The 20,347-nt window shown below is 36.4% G+C and overlaps 2 protein-coding genes and 1 long non-coding RNA gene across 4 annotated transcripts; all 3 read right to left on the minus strand.

Moving 5' to 3' along the window:
• Window positions 1-1,958: 1,958 nt before the first annotated feature.
• LOC121252083 (translocase of chloroplast 90, chloroplastic) lies at window positions 1,959-6,864 on the minus strand. 2 transcript variants are annotated; one of them, XM_041151560.1, is made up of 3 exons: window positions 6,461-6,864; window positions 5,613-5,744; window positions 1,959-4,672 (listed from the first exon to the last, which is right to left on the minus strand). In XM_041151560.1, exons 2-3 carry the CDS (start codon window positions 5,737-5,739, stop codon window positions 2,412-2,414), a joined length of 2,388 nt encoding a protein of 795 aa, XP_041007494.1. In that variant the 5' UTR covers window positions 5,740-5,744; window positions 6,461-6,864; the 3' UTR covers window positions 1,959-2,411. The 2 variants fall into 2 exon arrangements, with proteins under 2 accessions (XP_041007494.1, XP_041007493.1); XM_041151559.1 differs by having other exon boundaries at window positions 1,959-4,678.
• A 1,566-nt stretch (window positions 6,865-8,430) lies between these two features.
• LOC121252094 (ubiquitin C-terminal hydrolase 22-like) lies at window positions 8,431-13,993 on the minus strand. The gene is made up of 3 exons (XM_041151580.1): window positions 12,681-13,993; window positions 12,289-12,413; window positions 8,431-9,702 (listed from the first exon to the last, which is right to left on the minus strand). The coding sequence occupies exons 1-3, from the start codon at window positions 13,565-13,567 to the stop codon at window positions 8,930-8,932; spliced, it is 1,785 nt and encodes a 594-aa protein (XP_041007514.1). The 5' UTR covers window positions 13,568-13,993; the 3' UTR covers window positions 8,431-8,929.
• A 3,850-nt stretch (window positions 13,994-17,843) lies between these two features.
• LOC121253653 lies at window positions 17,844-20,347 on the minus strand. Its single transcript, XR_005938423.1, has 2 exons — window positions 19,822-20,347; window positions 17,844-18,316 (listed from the first exon to the last, which is right to left on the minus strand). It is a non-coding gene; the product is annotated as an uncharacterized LOC121253653 (long non-coding RNA).

A 20,347-nucleotide genomic window follows, 5' to 3' on the forward strand; every position in this document is an offset into this window, starting at 1 on the left:
AGGAGATTCTTGGAGAGACATCCATTTGCGAGCTGTGTGGCAAGGTTTGCAGTGCAGTTGGAGGTAGGGGAGGGGCTGAGGCAGAGAGAGAGAAGGGCTTTCAAGCAGGAGATATTGGTCAGAGTGAGGGAGGCTTGCGTCTCTGATGCTGAAGCTGCCACCATTATTGCTGAGGTTCTGTGGGGGTCTTCACCTTGAATCTCGTAAAGAAAGTTTTGATTTTGGATATTGGGTGACATTGGGGATGTACAACAAAGAAATTCATTTGTATTAGTAATCTGTAGTTGATTTCCTCTTTTTTTTCTTGTTGTAGATATATTTATATTTGTGGTGAAAAGAAATTGTGGATCAAGTGAAATTACAGATGCAATAAGTTGATTTATTGATGGTTCAGAGATGGGTAGGACGTGTATGTTGCTAGTTGCTCATTCTGTGGTTGTTTAGTGCAGACTGCAGTGTGTGTTTTATGGAAATGGCGGCCGAGGATTCTATGGGGGAATCGGATCTAGGCATATGCTGTTGGGCTAGAGACTCATTGTGATACTGTGAGGTCACCACATGCGTAAAGTAATAAATTAGTAATAAATTGACGAAGACTAACACTGCGAATGAATTGTATTAGCGTTGCACACTTCTTCACTTCTTTTTGAAAATTCAAAAGAATAGCTATATACAGTGACTTTTACATATTTCTTACGTACTATACTTTACTGATATAATTAGTCAAAATAATAATTTTATATTAAAAAAATAATATAATCAATCACATTAATAGAATGTACAAAAAATACACAAACAAGATGATAGCAAAAATTTTGATTGAATAATGGAAAAAGAAATAAGGTGTCCAAAGTCCCCAAACGGGTGGGGGCCTCCTACGAAATTGTCTGCAATTTAAGCAGAAAATTCAAGAGATCCCCTAGTTCTACAACATTGATTATTGTTCATATAGTTCTTCAACATTTATTTTTTGTGTTTATCTCACTCACTCTAGACTCTAAAATCCAGATAAAAAAAAAATATTAGCTTAGCTCTTGACCAAATATCATAAGAGTGAAGAGAAGAGGACTAATTAGTAATTACCACCGGTAATGTGATTTATAAATCTGATAAAATCTCCAATCACATGCAAAAACAATCTTCAGTAAGACCAAAAAGAAACTAAATAATTTTCGAGAACAGAGTATTGTTTGCGACATTTTTCTACTATGCTATTTAGTAGCCAAACTGGTTTTACTCGTCCCTAAAATTAAAAAAGAAAAGCAGGAGAGAACGCAAGATAAGATGTGACAGTGAAAACATGCTAGTATGTAACCTTACCAACCAACCAACCAACCAACCAAAGCCAATTTCAAGACTAAACGACGGATGGAAGTCATTTATGGTGGTCAGCGTCATGATGCTACTATGGCATGCCGCCCTACATATTATGACTAGAAAAAAAGATGGGGCATTCTAGGAGGCTGAGAATCCAGGTGGTTCTACAAAAGTGGGTAATCTTTGGCAAGCTAGACAAGACAAGAATGAGACGTTATCCAGGTGAACTTGTTTGGGAGATACAATTACTCTCAAATTCTCAAAAGACGCGGATCCTACAAACATCATTAATTTGTGGTTTAATTTCATCGTCTAGAAAGGCCATATAAGCTTCCAGCAACATGGGAATCTCCTTCCCAACCAGCACCAAAGCCATAATTACCTGAGTCCAGAAAGCTGGATAATTTCACAGTGCATAAATCCTGGTAATTATCAGCTCAAGCACTAGTTCTTGTAAGTAAGCTTGGATTATCTACGTTTCCGAAACCTCTTTCGATGCACCAAGTAAATATTAATAAGATCAGTATAGCTTCCATTCCAATCCTATGCTAATTAACAACGCTGCAGTCAAACAAGACCAACAAAGAAATGTCCGAACAATTTAAAATGATCTGTATATGTCGCCAATTAACAAAACCTAATGGTTTTCAAAAAAGATTGAAAATTTTTCATTGTGTAAAGTATTATTCATTGGTACCTCCGATCTGCACTTGTTCTACAAGTCACCAAAAACAAGAAAAAATAAGACTCATTTTTTATGTACAGTTATCACCTTATTTTAGTTGAATGCAAACCTTTGTCTGGCTCAGAGGCCCAAAGCTATCAGCTCGACAGGATACTTGCAGTGACGCATAATTGAGATCCTTGGTTTAATGACAAAGACAAATATGGCTTTCTAGATTTTCTTGCCAAACTTCCAAAGTGGGTCTTAAACAACGGAATATTTGGCGAATGCTCTTTGAAAAAACCAAATCTTAGTCCTGTCGTCTTTAATGGTCAAAGGTCCGTGTCTCAGTTCCAGATGTAGATTGCTTTGCCGCTATAGTACCCTTTCCAGACCAAAAAAAAAAGAGCATTGAAACCCCAATGACAACTTATCCACTCTCCAATGCTTCCCTACTACTTTCAGCTGTCTTTCTACGTAACATAGCCTTGAAAATTGTGATAGCCGCAACCAGAGCAATCTGCAAATGCTCAGAGCTACTTGTTTTTATGCAAACCTGTCCCATTTTGCGACTATTTAGATTAGCATTAACTGACACTCTCAAGCTTCTACTAGGCCGGAATTCAGACTTTAGACCAGCACCCAAAACGATTTCTTTGTTGAAGGAGAGGATTGACATTGTCATACTGAGATTATCGTTTCTCGCTGGGCATTCACTCCCTCTTAAAGTAGCTTCAAAACTCGCACCATTTGCCACTTGTCCAGGACATCCCATTCGCCCAGCATTAACCACAAACTTCAATCTCTTCCCGACTGCAATGGTATCTTCAAGCTTGGCGCCAACATAATACTTCTTCCCAAGAGTCGTCAAAGAAAGTCCGCAGTCAGCAATGTTATGTTTCAGGCTCCTCAGCTTTGCGTTGCTATGAACTGTATAGATCATATCTTTACCAGAAGATTGTACATCAAGGCCTACACAATAAGTTGGCCCGCTGGGATCTGTATAAGCTGCAGCAGACTCCAACTGGATACTGAAATCCTCCTTGTCTTTGCTCATCTGTCCTGTGACAGAGGCAAAGACATTCCTGTTTATTTCCACGGCCGTTTCAAGATTTATTCCATCGAAGCCCACATCATGATCCATTCCTTGGGGATCAAGAACGGGCCTTACAAGCCACTGGTCACTTGTGACCACACCACGATACCTAAAGACTGGGCAATCTGAGTCAAAACTTGGGGGAACTGCCATATCAGGTAACGTAACTGCCTCTGGAGGAACCTGCTGGCTATCATAATCATTGTGATTCACCAAATTTTCCTCTTTGGAAAGCCTATTCTCCCTCCGCCTCTGGTACTCTTCCTTCAACTGTTTCTTCAGATAAAGGATTTCCCGGTAATCCAGCTCATCAAGATAGTCTGTTTTCTGTGAGTCTGTTAATCTCTCAAACTGAGATTTTTTCAGGATTCGGATTGGAGGTAATTGATCATACTCATCTTCCTCCCCTGTGTCTAAAAGCAAACTCTCATCAATTTGATCTTCCAATCCATTTGGAACTGACATAGAGTGACGCCGTAGAAAAGATGAGAGGAGATGTGGCAGAGGAGGCAGTCGGGTGGTACTTAACGGTCCCAGTTCAATGCTACCTTGAAACTTCAAGAGTGAGTTGACATCTCCCAGAACTTTAGTACATATGCACAATAACAAGAACTGAGATTTCCAAACCTGTCCATTAGGGAGTACTTTTTCCCCCATAAAATTTGTCTTACAGTGAGGATGGTTCTCAGCCAAAAGTACAGGGTTTTCGAGTCTTGAGTCAGACACTGCCTGGTGTATGTGATGCTGCACCAAATCTGTACATTGAGTCACATATGACTCATAGTTGACAGGATAACCACTAGGTCCTTCAGGAAGAGCCGAGGAAGCATGAGTCATCACTAGGATTGTGTTGAACCAAATTGCAGTGCCAAAAACTTGAGTTATAAGTTTAAAAAGAGGGAAATCACTATAGCCCATGTTGATGAAATCAAGGCGTTCAAAATACAAAACAATATCTGGGGGTGACTTTTTAATGTATCTTTTCACAGATAGCATAATCTTCTTATTTCTTCTCACATTACTGGAAGAGTAAGGTAAGAAGCCAGGGGTATCAATTACAGAGATTCTGATCCCATTAACAGTTCCCACGACCTCTTGGATGCAATCAGTGGCTGGTTGAAATGCATCCGTCATGGTTTTTGTTTGATCAAATATAGAATTTATTGTCGAACTCTTGCCAACCCCAGTTTTTCCAAGGACAAGTATTCTAAATGAGAAATCCAATTCAGGCAGTCCATCTGCCTCCTGTTTCATGGCTACCGCTTTGACTCTATTGGTTCCAAGGTTAACTCTTTTCAAGTCCGATTCCCCTGCTCGTATCAAGGCTGCTATATGGATTCTATATAAAACCTTTGCAACCAGAAGATTGTCCTGTGACTGCCCAAGCCGTCGGAGAAGGCGCAAGAACGTAACTTGGAGACCCTCAATCTTTGCCAATGGGTCCAGCTTTTTCTTATCAGACATATGAGGGGAACCATAGGAGTCTTCAACAGAAACCTGCTTCTGGGAAGGATTATGCTGATTTTCCTGGTTACCATCTGAAGTGTGTGAGGCATCAGGAAGTAGTGGAAGTGCTACCAAATTGGCTGTACGACCTGAACCTAGCAAGTGACAAGACAATAAGATCTTTCCCAGATAAAATGTATCAATGTAAGATAAATTCAAATCTATCATTCGAAATTGGTTTGCATGTTTCCTACAATCTTCAACCAGATTGTCAACATTAAACTACAATGGAGATCTAAGGCTTGGATATAGAATAATGATATTAGGATTACAGAGAATTCAACTGGACCTAATGCAGATAAAGTCTTTACTGCAACTCAACGAGAATGCCTATTTATGAGTGTAGAGATCCAGTATATAGTAATCTCCACCATATACACTGATAGGACCACAGTGATAAATTTAAAGCAAACTAAATCAAAATGGCCAAAAACAGTTAGCTTACTGCTATAGTAAAATAAAAAAATTTCCTGTTCACGAAATCGCAGCAAAAAATGACAAGAAATTTTCCTTTCCCATTGTAGCACTTCACATTTTCCTTCCAATCCTCCCCTAATATTGACAAGTCCCTTGAGTAAATTTAGTGTAAACAAACTTCTACAACCTCCACTCCAGAGTGATGATCCTACCAAAATGAATCTTTACAGCCATTGTCCAAGAAGATTAAGGGCCTCCTTAGCTAATTGAACCATTATCAGATCTAAAAAGTTATATTTACTCTCCCCATCCTTGCCATCTTAAATGAAGTTTGTAACGACAATCCCAAATTTAAATCACAGAAATTCTTGCCACTGTAAAAAAGTGAGAAGTGGGGAGACTAATTTAATACACTAATTGTTCATTTAGTCGCCCTTAGGAGGTAGAGTGGCCTCTTTCTAGTAGGCCTTTTCATTTCCTTGTATAAAAAAAGAACAAAAGTAGAGTGGCAAGCATAGTTTGTGTACATGAATCTATAATGACTTGAACCAAAAAAAAAAAAAAAAAATGATTCTTGAACATACACAGAAAGGGACAGGGACAGGAAAGTACCTTGGTCATCAGACTCTTCCTCCAGAAGTCCCTCGCTGAAAAAACTGTCACTGCCTGACAATGGTCTAGATGAGACCAATGACATAGAAACTAATTGAGAAAAAACCCAATCCCTAATTGTCTTCATCTCTCCTGCAGATATCAAAAAATAATTATCATAATCTGAATCGCCATTTTTTTTATGGGCACCCAGTGCCAATCATAATCTGAATCGCCATTAAAATGGTACAAAAAAAAATCGAGTGTATCCACGGTACTCCATCATTCAAAATCTTAATGGAGCATAGTGAATATAACAAGGACCAAGCTATAAAGTCTTCAATAACTAATGACAAGAAACAGATCAAGAAACTAAATGGGGGAACACTTCGTGGCATGTGCACTATAAATCCTAAATAAACTAAAAGTCTGGCTTATCCAATCAAAGAGCAAGTATACTTTTTATCCATTTTACTTTCATCGTGAAAAAACAAAATTGTGAATATCTACTGAAACCTTCTCAGACAGACAAATAGAGAGAAGCAGAAATTTTAACATTTAGAGGCAATTAACTATAAGACTCCTAAGGTATGCTGCTAAGACTAAGACCAGATTTGATACAAAAGAATCAGTTACATAAGCATAATCCAGTCAAATACAGCAGCATAAAACAAGGGTACCTCACAAACCAATATATAAAAACAAAAACAAAAACAAAATCAGAAAAGTATTCCGCGTCAAAATAAGTAGTCAGACCCATTTTACGAAGGAAAGCGTAGCAACAAATACCCCCATTTAATACAAGTTACCAAAAAAAGTAGAATAAAAAATTGTTATAGACAACATTAAGGTTTCAGGTAATTGTTTACCTAAACTGTGAAAATTCCAGTCAACCCAGTCCAAGCTAAGAACCCTGAATTGTATAGTACCAGCTTCAGCGACCAAAACTGATATTCTGAGCACCCTAAGATGGAATCCTGAAACAGTATGAGCAGCCAAAGTGCAGCGGGATCGATCAATCACGACCTGCCGAAAAATTGACGTCACTGAAACCCTAATGGAAGGTCCAGACCCCCGAAGGTCATCCGAATGGATTCACGACGGAAAAGGAAATTGGAATAATAAAAAAAGGAATCCGATTCTTGATCTGAATTTACGTCGTGGTGCTGGTGCGGGTGCCGTGAGAAGGAAGAGCAGAAGAGGTTGGGGGTAAAGAAGAAGAGGAAGAAGAAGAAGCAATGCGATAAGACAACGATAAAGAAGCTTGATTTTGTGTGCCTGATCCTTTGTTTTTTCTTGGGAAATGGTCACTGTGTACCACGTGCCTTATTTGGATACGGCTTATCGACAATAACCTAAGAAAAATGCTACTTTATCTATTTCAGCTCCCTCGTTTTGACAATCCATGTATTTTAATTTTTTTTTAATTTTTTTTTATCTAATAATTAAGAAAGTGGTTTTAATATCTTAATATATTTTTTTATTTTTTTAAAATGATAAAAACATATAAATTAAAAAATTAAAAAGATCAATTTGACGTAGGAATCACTTAAAACAATGATACTCAGGCGGTAAAATAGCACCTTAGGTTAAAAATTTCTATAAACCAAAATTTTTTGCAAAATAGAAAAGAAATTTTTTTTTTCATTAATCACTATTTACTATCTCATATTTTACATCTTATGAAAAATACTATTATATTCTATGTAAAACACTTCTATATCTTCGGAAAAATACTTCAACACCATATAAATAAGAAAAAGTCTTCTTACGAGCGATTTCGTGCATCAAAATAATTTTCATGAGATAGAGTTTTTTTTTTTTTCTCAAAAATTTTTTTTCTTTTATTTTTTTTCAATAAAAAAAGCTATATAAGTGTTAGTACGCAGTTGGTGCACCAAACCTCTTGTACCTAGTAAGCCTCTATAAATATAAATGTGAAGTGTGAAAGTGAATAATAACTAATATACAGTTCAACTCAAATAGAAAATAATGCTAATTTTGTGAAATATTGATCACGTACACAAACTTCTAATTTCTTGTTATTTAAAGTTTTCATTTACATATTAATTTCTCGATGAAAAACAAAAGCATGAGCAATTGTGTAATAATAGAATACTCAATTCTTCAGTATGTTGAGGATTTAGCTTAGGAAAATGTTGCATCCATTGAGGATACCCACCGATAAAAGCTACTGATTTTTTTTTTTTTTTTAATACTTAAGGAAGTATTTTTTTTATATATAAATTTTTATTTTTTTAAATGTTTAAAGTAATTAAAAAATGTTGGAAAAAAAAATTTTTTTAAAAATTTACACATTCGGCGGCCACTCTCGATGGCTGTAGCAGTCTCCTCTAGTTTATGACTTCGGGGTAAAATATGACGTGTATTCTCGTATTTTTCTTTAAACAACTTTATATTAATTTAGAATACTAGGAAATCCCAATTCAAAGCAGCATATCATAATAGCTTCCAGAGCACCCATAACTTCTGCAGTAACTGGTTCTAAACAGCAAGTCAATGGTTTTTCTATGGGCCTGGGTTTTACCTTCTCAATCTCTGATAATGACACCAACACCGATCTTATGCTTCTCCTGACTAGATCAACGGCTTTAAGGATGACATGTGTCCTGTTGCATAAAATCATGGCCATCCATTAGGCACTGGCCACCGCTGCCTTGGGCAGCAGAGAGTATCCCCCAACCTTATGCAAACTTTCTCAAAAAATAAGCCTCTTTATTCATTTCCGCACTCCATGAGAGAGATTTGACCAATATACGCCCTAGTAACAAGAAGTAAAATACTGTAACGAAATTGAGTTCAAAAGAGAACTGATATGAGATCTCTAAATTGGATTCTGGACATTATAATACTCCATGTAAGAAGATTAGTACAATGGAATACCATTCCTTCTAAGTATTGCAACTTCTGCCATAATCCATGACAAAGGAAAAAAAAAAAAAAATTAACCCACCAACACCAAATAGTTAAATATCAGAAATCATTTTAAAAGAAATCAACACCTCTATAAATTAATCTTTCCCAAATGCCACACAGCCTCAAAAATTCCGGCTTAATGCTCAAACTGAGGATTTAAAAGTTACCTCTCAAAAAAGTCCTCAAGAGAGCGAAGAAGGGAGCTGCTGCTCTTGGTGATTTTACCAGAGACAAGCAAACTCTAATGACTTTCTGTTCTTTGTTTTTCTTTATCATGGCAAACAAAACTAGCCATGGCATTCTTTGATGCACAGTCAAGTATTAACCACGACTTCAAATGATTCCCGTCAATTTCCCTTTTTGTGCAATTAACAAAGTTAACCAATTCTTCTATCACCATGTCATGGAACAACCCGTTTCTCACTTGCTTTGTAATATAGCACCTTCTGTACATAGAACATCATGTACCCTTGTGCAGCCCTTACAATGCTCTCATTGACTTCAGTGACCCAAGCATCATCACACTTATACCATTGGTTGCTTAGTCGCAAGTAAGTCACATAATGGCCAGCATCTAATTTACCTGTGTGAGTGACAACAGCAAACAACTCGAACTCCGATGACAACTTATTTGAAGCATCAGGCTCATCCCCATCAAAAGGGAAATATCTATTCCCAAATCGGCTCCTCAGGATAGAAGATGATAGATAGGGTGCCATATCCAAGGAGAATGGGAATTGCAAATATCTGTCAACCTTCCTTGACATTTTCCGTATTGAAGAATGCTCAAATCTTTTGATGTGGAAGCAAGAAACCAGTGGAAGCTTTCTGATGGACATTTGCTTGAGAGATTCCTGCCTCACCTGACACTGTTGGCAAAAAAATTTCTGGTCAGACCCCAATCTCTCAGGTCTTGTAAAACGGTCCAAGCATCCCATCAGAGTGGATGTTCCACAGTTTTGACTCAAATTCATGTGATCTGCTTCGCCATTGCAAGAATGATTCGACTTTGTGGATACCATCTTTGCAGATCCCCCTTGGTTTGGTTCCAGGTCCAGTGATATGTCTACACATGGGTCATATGTTGTAGATGTGAAACCACAAGCCATACACATCACGTCAGATCGCAGGATACCAGAAAATACTCTATGGGCAACACAACAGTCTCCGTTACCTGCACTACAAAAGAAATGGTGGTGGGAAAGCGTTATTAAGAAACAGGAAAGGAAAAGACATCTTGGTTACAACAGAAATGAATTGTGTTTACTTATAAAAAAGAGAAAACAATCGTGTTCCTGTCTGCAATCTATATATACAAAAGAAACAGTGCTACTGAAAGAATAGCAAAAGATCCACTTCTAAACATAATTCTACCATATTGGATGAATTGATACAGTTCATTCTGGAAATCTTTATGCTACAAGTGTAGAATGTGCTGTGATCTGTCTAACCAGCAGTACAACCTATAAGAAAAATAAAATAAAAAATCTGTCTTATCAGCATTACTACAATTTTTCTCAGAAATCAGAGCCTTAGATATTCTTTAATTAGAAAATCAGTCGCATCTAATTCGCTACCGGTAAAAGTCTGAATAAGAAAAAATAGCTCCCAATCAACACATGCATTCTTCCTTTCTGTGGGCCCCTAGGACAGTGTAGCATCTTTATTTGGTAGGTATGAAAATGTAGCATTCCCTTAGTTTAAAAAACCCTTTCACCTTCTGAAATGTGACTGGAATACAAATCTCAAAATCACTTGAACTAACTGTTACTTGTTAATAACAAGGATAGATAACAGTTACAGCATAGTTACTAGTTCAACCCTAGGGTTAGCATTCTCAAGAGACGAGAAGCAGATGGCTAAAGCTGGGAAATTGCGTACTACCAATTAGCAGGAACTTCATAGAGTTCATTGGATATTGAATATTTCAGCCATATGGCGCAGAAGACAGGTTGATCAAGAAGAAAATGGGAATCCAAATTCCTGAAGGACTGACAAAATTATTTTATGCTGGCTCTGAACCTAATGCAACCCTCCTTTCTCAGAGACCAGGATCAGCTGTGTAATAAGACCCTAGACATGCCAAAAGGTGGAGTTAACATGAGAATCATTTCAGACTAGAAAACCCTATGACGAAACCAACCGGCTCTGAAAAGTTTTTGACTTACTGGATGAAGCAGACAACACCTTCAAGCCAGCAGGTTGAGGTTGACAATTAGCCCTAAAACATGCTTTTCAACTCCTAGGGCGACAAACAGGAGACCTAAACCCAGACCCTGCAGTTAAACATTAAGGTCACTTCTATATCTTTAGCAGTATCATCTAGATTACGAAGAAAAAACTATAAATATGTAAGAGTTACACCAGGTGCTCATAAAGAGAACTTTAAGTTGATCCATCTTGCAGTATAAACTGGCAGCAAGTTTCATTCGTGCATTAAAAACCATTGGCTAGCCGATTACATTAATTAAGCAGTTACAGAATGCGATATCAAGCTATCCAAGGGTTCCACTTCTTACCTACAGTAACATTGATAATAACATTGATGATACAGTAAGATACCTAATCCTGCACCTAGAGTCTTTCAGAATAACTGCCTATTAGTTATGTATCACTGTATCTGTCAGGTGCTACAGACAAATACTCGTTCTCAGAAATGACATGTCAGGGGAGGCAGTCCCATAGCAAAACTGGATCTTCCGACAAGGTTCTAATACGCCAAGAAAAAAATCCACGGTCTAATACAAATACGGTAATCAAACCATCTTAGAGCATTAGTAGTAGGCTCACAAAGTTAAAAGTTGGCCAAAGAATAGCTAAGGTGTAAAATAAAGTATAACAATAGACTCAACAAATGAACAGTGATTTTAGCCATACATTATATCACTAGCTAAATTTGTTGAGCTCAAGGGACTGGCCAAATATTGTTTTTGAATTAAAAAATTATCTTTCCTCTGCTTCTTGCCTCACTTCTCTCCTGTGCATGTTCAGTCGCTTAAAATTCTTTTATGTAAATGAGGAGATTAGTCCATAATTTGCCATTAACGTTGAAAAGTCACGTCTGCCGAAGGAACCATTTTTCTTTTTTTTTTTTTTAATCTTTTCAAAACTTATCAAAAGAAACAAATGAGATAAAACATGATCAAAAGCAACTTGTACTGCTTTAGCTAGGTGCTAAATAGTCCGGAATATCTGTAAAGAGTAATGATACTTTAATACAACAATAAACTTTAATACAACCATAAACTTTAACACAACCATATATCAGTTGAAAAAATATGACCATTATAAAAAAGGATCGTTAAAAAACTATATTCGTTAGAATAATATGAACGTTAGAAAATTAATGTATAGTTTTTTAATAACGAATAAATATTCAAATTACAATTAAAATTAAAATAAATAAAAAGTTCAAAATCAATATTATAAGAGAATAATGATAGATTTGTTGAGCCTGTTATTTGGTGTTGTTGAAAAATGACTAGCTAAATTTGTAAAAGTGAATTTTCTAGTCAAATTTTGGCCAAAGTTTGTTGAGCCTACTACTAGTGCTCTTATAGTCTATAGAAATGACCACATAAAGATTCTACCATAACAAAACCATATAAATCAAGTTCTACAGAATTCAAAGGCCTTCAACTGATATACTCCACGTGTCGCATAAAAACTTGACAGTTATTTTTCCCCAGTTTGGAATTACGAACACATAAAAGGGACGTGAAAAAGTCGTAGAAAATACTCGGAACAGAACAAAATTTACCTTGACTCTGCGTCTTGCGTCTATCCTTCTCAACTTTTTCATGGATTCCATCCAGCATAGAAATGAAAAATTCATGAGCATCTTGTTGCTCGTAACTTGCCAGATTTGCTGCATGTTGCCACCAACTGCAATGTAACCACGGTGATATATCAACAACGTATTTTACTTTTACATAAACATAATTAATGGGGGAAGAAAGACTTAAGAATCAGTAAAGTTGGAGAACCCAAGGTGATATATCTAACGGGTAGATTACACGGGGCAGAGAACACGGACCCAAATTTCGTAGCCAAAACACCCACTTTTCGGACTTCAATCATCCACATTGCCTCTAAATCAAACACACCATGCAAACACAAAACATGAGGAAGATCTGTACTACGGTCACGAACCTGTACAAAAACTTAGCGGGGCTATAAGGTGTCCGATCCCCAGAAAAGACGGCCGAAAACATATCATCCATATCGCAGGCCAAACAAATCCGCGAGTCAGTAGGATTACCAGCATTGCTCTTACTGCCATTATTCACCACAGTGCTCTTCTTCTGGCAGTAATATCGGTTGTGCCGATCGCTGAGGAAATAGTTCCTCAGCGGCGGCGTGTGAAGCAACGCTTGTAATACAGAGTTCATGAAACAGGTGTTTCCAAGATTGTTCAATCCGCGCAATCCCGAGGGAAAATCTCTGGAACAAGAATCCAAGACGGTGGCGTTTAGCGGACTTGAACAGCTTCCCATCAAGACTCGTTCTCTTGGATCTGGTGTCCACGGCCGGTAATCAACTCTACGCCGCTTTCGAAGGTTTTCGGGGTGAGGCGATCGGACGATGGATGACGGTGCATGGAGAGTCGACGCGGCCGTCTGGGCCAGGACGACCGCCGCGTCGAAGTCCCGATCGTAGACCTGATCGCGGCAAGCACAGCAGAAGAGCTCTGCGCGATCGACGTCCACGGCGATCTCGTGGCCCGGAGACATCGACTCTCCGTGCACCGCCGCGTGGGAAGGGCCGGGAGGCGTGTGGCAATGGACGGCAGCGCAGGTCACGCAAGCGTAGAGGCGCGTGACACCACCCGATTCCCCGCAAGCGCCGCATCGCGGCACCTCGTTGGGTTCCCGCCGGATCGAGGCGTGGCCACCGGGCGGCTTCACCCGGAGGCAGTCCTGTAGGGCCCGGAAAGGCTTGGCGCCGTTCCGGGAGCGAAACTCGACGAGATGGGGACAAGGCTGGGGTAAAATCTGTCCGTTTATGGGCAGATGGTGGTGGTCGATCCTCGAAGACATTGTCGACGACGACGGCGGCGAACAAGAAAGGGTCAAGGTAGACGGTGGAAGCCCTAGATTCGTAGAAGAAACGGTTCATCGATGGTCGAGATCAAGGGCTGAGAAGGGTGAAGTTGGAGTGAGAGAGCATGGAGCGTGATGATGATGATTGCGAAAATGGGGAAGAAAGGAAGAGGAGGAGGGAGGGTTGTAAGTACTGTTCAGCTTCTCGGTGACATTCAGATCTTCAACAGATTTTGTTTCTAATTTATGGACGAAATTATAAAAAATAAAAATAAAAATAAAAACTACGATATTTTCTCCAAAATAATTTAATTCTTTAACCAAAAACAGACGATAGAAAATCGAGAACGATATTTATATAAAATAAATAAAATGTGCTCTGAAAATGATTCTGAATCTTTGAGCAGTAGCAGGCAGCGGAGATCTGTGTTTTCTTTCTTTCTTTCGTTCTTTCTTTTCTTTTTGGTAGGCTTTGTTTATTTTGAGGAAATATTTCATCTTATCTCATTTATTTTATCTCATCTTATTTTATTTTATTATTATAATTTTCTTAAATTTTTATATAAAATAATATAAATAATTCAATTTTTTCAAATTTTAAAATAAAAATAATATTAAAAAATATATTATAATAATATTTTATTTAACTTTTTAATTTTAATTTTAATTCATCTCATCTCTAAAAACAAACTAAACTTAATTATTTATTTCATTTTAATGAGTACGGTGAAAGAGCAATAAAGGTGGATTTTATAAAGTATTATAGAATTGATTTTGTTTTGGCCTTTTTTTCTGGGCCGTTGGATGCGATAGCTTTCTGCACTAGATGGCCCCCACCGCTCTAATGTGTTGCCTGGCTTTGCTGTTTTTTCAACGGACTATTTTCCTTTTTTTTGTTTTACGCGAAATATTTTTTTTATTTTACTTAATGATTAAGTAATTATTTTTTAATAATATTATAAAATTTTAAAAAATATATATTTAAAAGTGTTAAAAAAATACATATAAAAAAAATAAAATCAATTAGCGGAAGCCCAGGGAAATTATAGAGCCACCCATAATTAAATTTTCTTCAAGGAATTATTCATCAATTCTAATTAATTGATGTAACTAATTATTAAGTTTTTTTGTGTTTTAAATTGATAAAACTAATTTACTACTCCATTATGTAATTAGAATTGAAGAATTATTATCCATTTAGATTAAGATGACAAAAAATAAACATAATGTTGACAATCACATATTTATAAATGATTTTATCAATTGTAATTAATTTGGCAACAGAAATTAGTTTTGCCCAATAAGTAAATGAGAAAAAAAAAATCAAATTATTGAGTTTGTGTTTTATCATTTCACATCCAAATATCATAATTTTTCTGTTCATTCATTGAATGGTCTTTCGATGCAATGAATAAATGGCCATTATTAGTTATAGAGAAAATTATAAATAATAAATTAATGAGTGTTAGGCTTGTTCATTTGGACAGGATTTTTTTCCACATAGAGAAATTCGGATATAGGTCTGGAGACCGAGTTTTAAACCCGGTACTCGGTTTTTTTTTTTTCCAGTTTGAATATTTTTTCATTTCCAGAAACTAAATGGATAAAAACTCAAGAAAAATATATATTATGTCTAATGAATCATCCATTTTTTAGTTTTTTTTTTACTCTCTTTTCCATGTAGCTTTTTATTGGTGGTCAAAAAAATGTAAGCTTATATATATATATATATATATATATATATATATATATATATATATATATTAAAAAGTACAACTCAGAACCCGAGTTCCGGGTTTTAAAAACAAGTTTCAATTCGGATTTGGCATGGGTTTGACCCAAGCTAATCCGGTCCGAGTTTTGGCCCAATTTTAAAACTCGGTTCCGATCTGGATATGTTTGGGTTCCTAGACTGGAACCCAGATAAACAGATGAGTGTGGTGTGAAGAGCTTATGCTATTGAGAAATTAAAAAAATGATTTTCAAAACTTTTCATTTCCTGTCCAACCATATTTTAAGTCATAAAAGAAATTCATCTTCAACAAACATATTTCCATCTCTCAATTGACTTAGTAAGTTAAATATTTTATTAAAAATATTGTGATAGGTTAACATATTATTTATTATGAGACTCATTATATTTATAAAAAAAAATAATAACATCAATATTTTTGGACTTAATTTTTCTCTAACGGGCCAATTTTAAGGAAGATTCATCTATCTCATCTATAAGAATAACTCGTCTATTGAACACGTGACAAACATATATTCTTTAGAAATTCGAGTTAAATAATTATCATACATGAATTTCTTATTGAGTGATACTACTATGTCGCCTCTACGTTCCCATTTTGTATGCCATGATTGCCATCTAGTGCAAATTGCTTTTTTTTTTTTTTATGCTTTTGATTTCAAATATTTTTTAAACATATTTAAACATTTTTAAAAAATAAATAAATAATACCAATACACTAACAGTCATTTCCTTAATTATGAAGAAAAAAAAATTAAATATATAAGCGGTCAAAATGAAGGGACAACATGAAGAGGCATACTAAGATTATACCTTCTTATTTGTATAAACTCCAATAACAAGGAGAAAAAACAGGCTTACTAGCCATTTTCCAACCCCAGAAACTAGCCCTAATCCAAAATCATTCTCAGAAAAAAGATTGATTTATGGTCATTCAAGTCATCAATGATATCTCTGATCCATGAAGTTGATAATTAGACTATGGTCTGCCTAAAACAAGAAAACAATCTTAACAAAATGGACCATACAAAAGGATAAGTCAATGCTCATTCACATGCTACAGACTGTAGCATAAAACAAAAGAAACATTAACACATGTCTTGACTCGAGGAGGATGACTTTAGAAAGAAAAGACAAGTCCATTAGACTCTTAAATCACAACTCTGCAGAGTCCCCAAGACATAGCCTGTGGATGCCAATCCAAAATGCTGCTTCTAATGCATTGATTTGGACTATCTGAATCTGTAGATGCCAATCTATATACTGATTCTCTGAATTTCTAATCTCATCACTAATTGCAAATAGAACATTTCTTTTGCTATTTCTTAGTCATTTTTTAGTGCTTTAGGCCTCCCTTGTTTGGATACACAAACCAATTTTATCTTATATGATCTAATCATTACAATTTTTTCAAACTTTCACACAAAATATAATAAATAATTTAACTTTTTCAAATTCTAAACTAAAAATAATATTAAAAAATTATATTCTAACAATATTTTATTTAACTTTTATCTCATCTCATATTATCTGTGTAACCAAACGAGGCATTAGGTGGAAAAATGTTTTTGTTTTTTTTTTTTGTTTTAATCATGATAATGATATCATTATAATTGGAATTGATATTTAGAAAGGGTAAGGATCCTAACAATTGCCCTAAGCCAAATTTCACAATGATACTATTTATTTTTTATTTGTGTACGGTCCCATTTTGATTCAGATATAAATTGAGAAGATTTTAGATGAGTTGAATAAAATATTGTTAGTGTATTATTTTTTAATATTATTATTATTTTGAGATTTGAAAAAATTAAATTGTTTATTATATTTTGTGTAGAAATTTGAAAAAATTATAATGATGAGATGAGATGAATTTTTAATCCAAACCGGAGCTTAACTAGAATAGTCAATAGTAGAAATCACTTTCACCCACATATACTCATGGAAGCATGCCCCTCCAATGCCAAAACTAGTGGAATGTATCATCAAAAGATCGCCAATTCCACCAACCGGTCCAATGATTTGGTCAGGCAGGTTCAGTTACTGCTTTTGGTTGGTTGGTTGGTTGGTAGGCTGGAGATATGATTTCTCCTCACCAGATCATGTCCAAAACTTTCTGTACCACATACTTTTTCAAATCTCGACTGCAAATAGCATTTTATTGTTCCTTTTCTGGTCAAATCTTTTCTCATACGTTTCCATTCATTAGGCAGGTTGAGACTTTGATGGTCTTTTGCTGCATGCGAGTTTACACTCACTCATGCTCAATCTGCAGTCGCTTCAGAACTTGGACGAGGCCTCCAAATTACAATGATAGTGAATCTATTTTGTGAAAGGAGGAGTTCCACTTTCACCTCACACTAAAGCAGTATGCAAATTGACATCAGGCCCCAAATTGGCATCAACTAGCACCCCAACAGACTTGCTAGCTAGTTGCTTCCCCAAACCACCTCGGTCATCTTTCATACGGAATCTTGTGCCAATCAACCAGAGATGGTGATGATCAATAGGTTAATAATCGAGGACGACACAGACTCTGTTGTATTTATGGATAGTACAAAATCCGGATTCCCTTAACCAACCTGTGAAAAAGCCTACTTCTTGTGCCAGAAAATCAACTTGCACAATATCTTAGTTACCAGGAACAGGGTGACAACATGCAGCCTCAAGGAAGAGAAGAAAATACAATATGAGGCAAAACAAAAAGAAAAGAAAAGAAAAGGTACAGGGATATTATTGGAATTTTCTATTACCTTTGTACGGCTAGGGTTAGTATAGATACAGTTTCTGTAGCCCTATTTTGACAATTAGTGAAAATTCAGCCCTCGCTCCTATGAATGTAGGCAAACTGTCGAACCACGTTAAATCTGTGTTTTTTTCTTGCTTTCTCTCTTTTACGTACTGTTCATAACTGCCGCACATAGCACAAAAAACACTTAATAGTCTCCCACTTGTTTCCTCCCTTATCTGCTTCAGATAAGTCCTCAGCAGTTCTGCATTCAATTACTAGAAGATTAAGAACGAGGAGAATATTTAATGCTGAACAGCTGAAGCAATCAGTCACATGAAGGGGGGGGTGTTTAAATATGATTGTCTATCTCAACATTCATCTGTCATTTTAATAACAAAATCACATTGATTTTACACAAGTATATCAACCAATGTCCAAAATGACATTTGGATTTGAAATTTTAACAAAAATTGATGCAAGGGCCATTCCCTCTCAAAATATTAAGGAACAATAATTTGGTGCAGAATTGACATTTCAGTTCCAAGTTGAGACATACACAAGTCCCAACTATGGAAGAAAATGTGCAGGAGCTCCAAACCCATAACCTTAAAAGGATGCAAAAACCTCAGGGGTGTAGAGTATCCAATGGTTCCCATAAAAAATCTAAATATCAAAGGAAAAAGGGAAAATAATCATTCAGATCAAGAAATGCAATCCAGCATAAAGTAATTAATGAAAATGATATCGAAAGCAGAGTAATTGGACTTTCTCCAAGCAGAAGGGCACCAAACAAGTTGTGGTACTCGAGAACTTGACAGAATGACTAGGAAGAGCAAAACAGGAAAAACTCAATTAATGTTTCTACCCATATATACAATTAATACCAGTAAAAAATAATAAACCCCCATTGTCAGGATTAAAAATGAGAGGATAATCGATCTAGGATGTTTACTCTATTCCCATCACAAAGTCTAAAGGTCTAGAACTAAAATTTACAATTGATCATCCAAAGTCAGGAGGAAGCTACATCATAATTTCCTTATAAATTGTCCAAATAAAAATATATAGCTCAAGTTTTTCAAGTTAGCTTCAAAAGACTACAGCAATCCTCACACATTCAAAATCAAAGCAATCAATACGAGAATTAAGGCAGGCAACTTGAGGATAAGCTCTCTGACATGAATTCTAATAATGAACACAAAAGACATGGGATTTCACCTGATTCCTTCTGAGACCGAGCAAGGGGAAAAGGCCTGGAAAAGGAAAACCAGACTCTCCGGGAACTGGAACTTTTTCCAGACCCAAGTTGATTATCGCCTTGGATCCTTCAGCCAAAGTCCTGCAACCTTTGAGCCTCTTCATAGCCACATTAATGTACAGTGTCAAATAGATGAGGAGCTTATCCGCTGAGCTCTTAATATCAAAGTTTCGGAAGAAGACATTGGCACGAAAGAATGTGATGGCTTAATCAACAATGTCCGTACTATCAGCAGACACAGATTCCTCAACTTAATCAACAATACCCTTACTCAACTTTTTTTGTGTTAGGAGTTCATTTCCATCTTTGCAGTGACTGTCGGATTTTTTATGCCGTTCAGTCACCAGTATTAATTAATTATGTGTATTTTTATTTCACAACGATTGCAAAATACATACATCAGTCTTGTTCTTGAATGGTAACTCTAGTGGCCCAACATCACATGGGAGTATAAAAGTACTGTTAGTATCGCTACCCAGCATAGATATAACAATAATATGAGTAAATACCTTGATCAGAAGCTGGAGCAGGACCCCTTATATGGCTCTTTAAAGGGATAAACCTGCCATCACAACCATCTCTATAATTTCCATTTTGGAAAGCTTCCAAATTTTTTTATTCAACATAAAAGTATAAATAAGAATAAAAAGAAAAGAATTCCGTTGACCGCCAAAAAAGCAAACGAACGTGCTTCATTAAGGAAGTATGATTCACACTCCATATTTCTCTTTTCCCAGACAAATCGATGTCAACTTACAGAAATCGGATCTCTCAAAAATCAGATCTTTTCCAAATGCAACCCAACAATTCTGGCGCAGATGATCGATGCAGCGCAAGATTTATCAATAAGTGGGGTAAAAAGTTTTGGAATTTTCAATTCGGGGGCTGAGATTAAGTGGATTTTCACTTGGGAGAAGCAGGATTTTTCCGTTCTATCAACTGGCGGAAGTGATCAGAAAACGCCGGAAGGCAAAAAGGCTCAGCGAAGCGGGACTGCTGTTCGCAGTTGGCGTGATTGATGAAGGGTGGAAGTAC

The sequence above is a fragment of the Juglans microcarpa x Juglans regia genome, chromosome 2S, assembly GCF_004785595.1.
Source record: "Juglans microcarpa x Juglans regia isolate MS1-56 chromosome 2S, Jm3101_v1.0, whole genome shotgun sequence".
NCBI classification, from domain to species: Eukaryota; Viridiplantae; Streptophyta; class Magnoliopsida; order Fagales; family Juglandaceae; genus Juglans; species Juglans microcarpa x Juglans regia.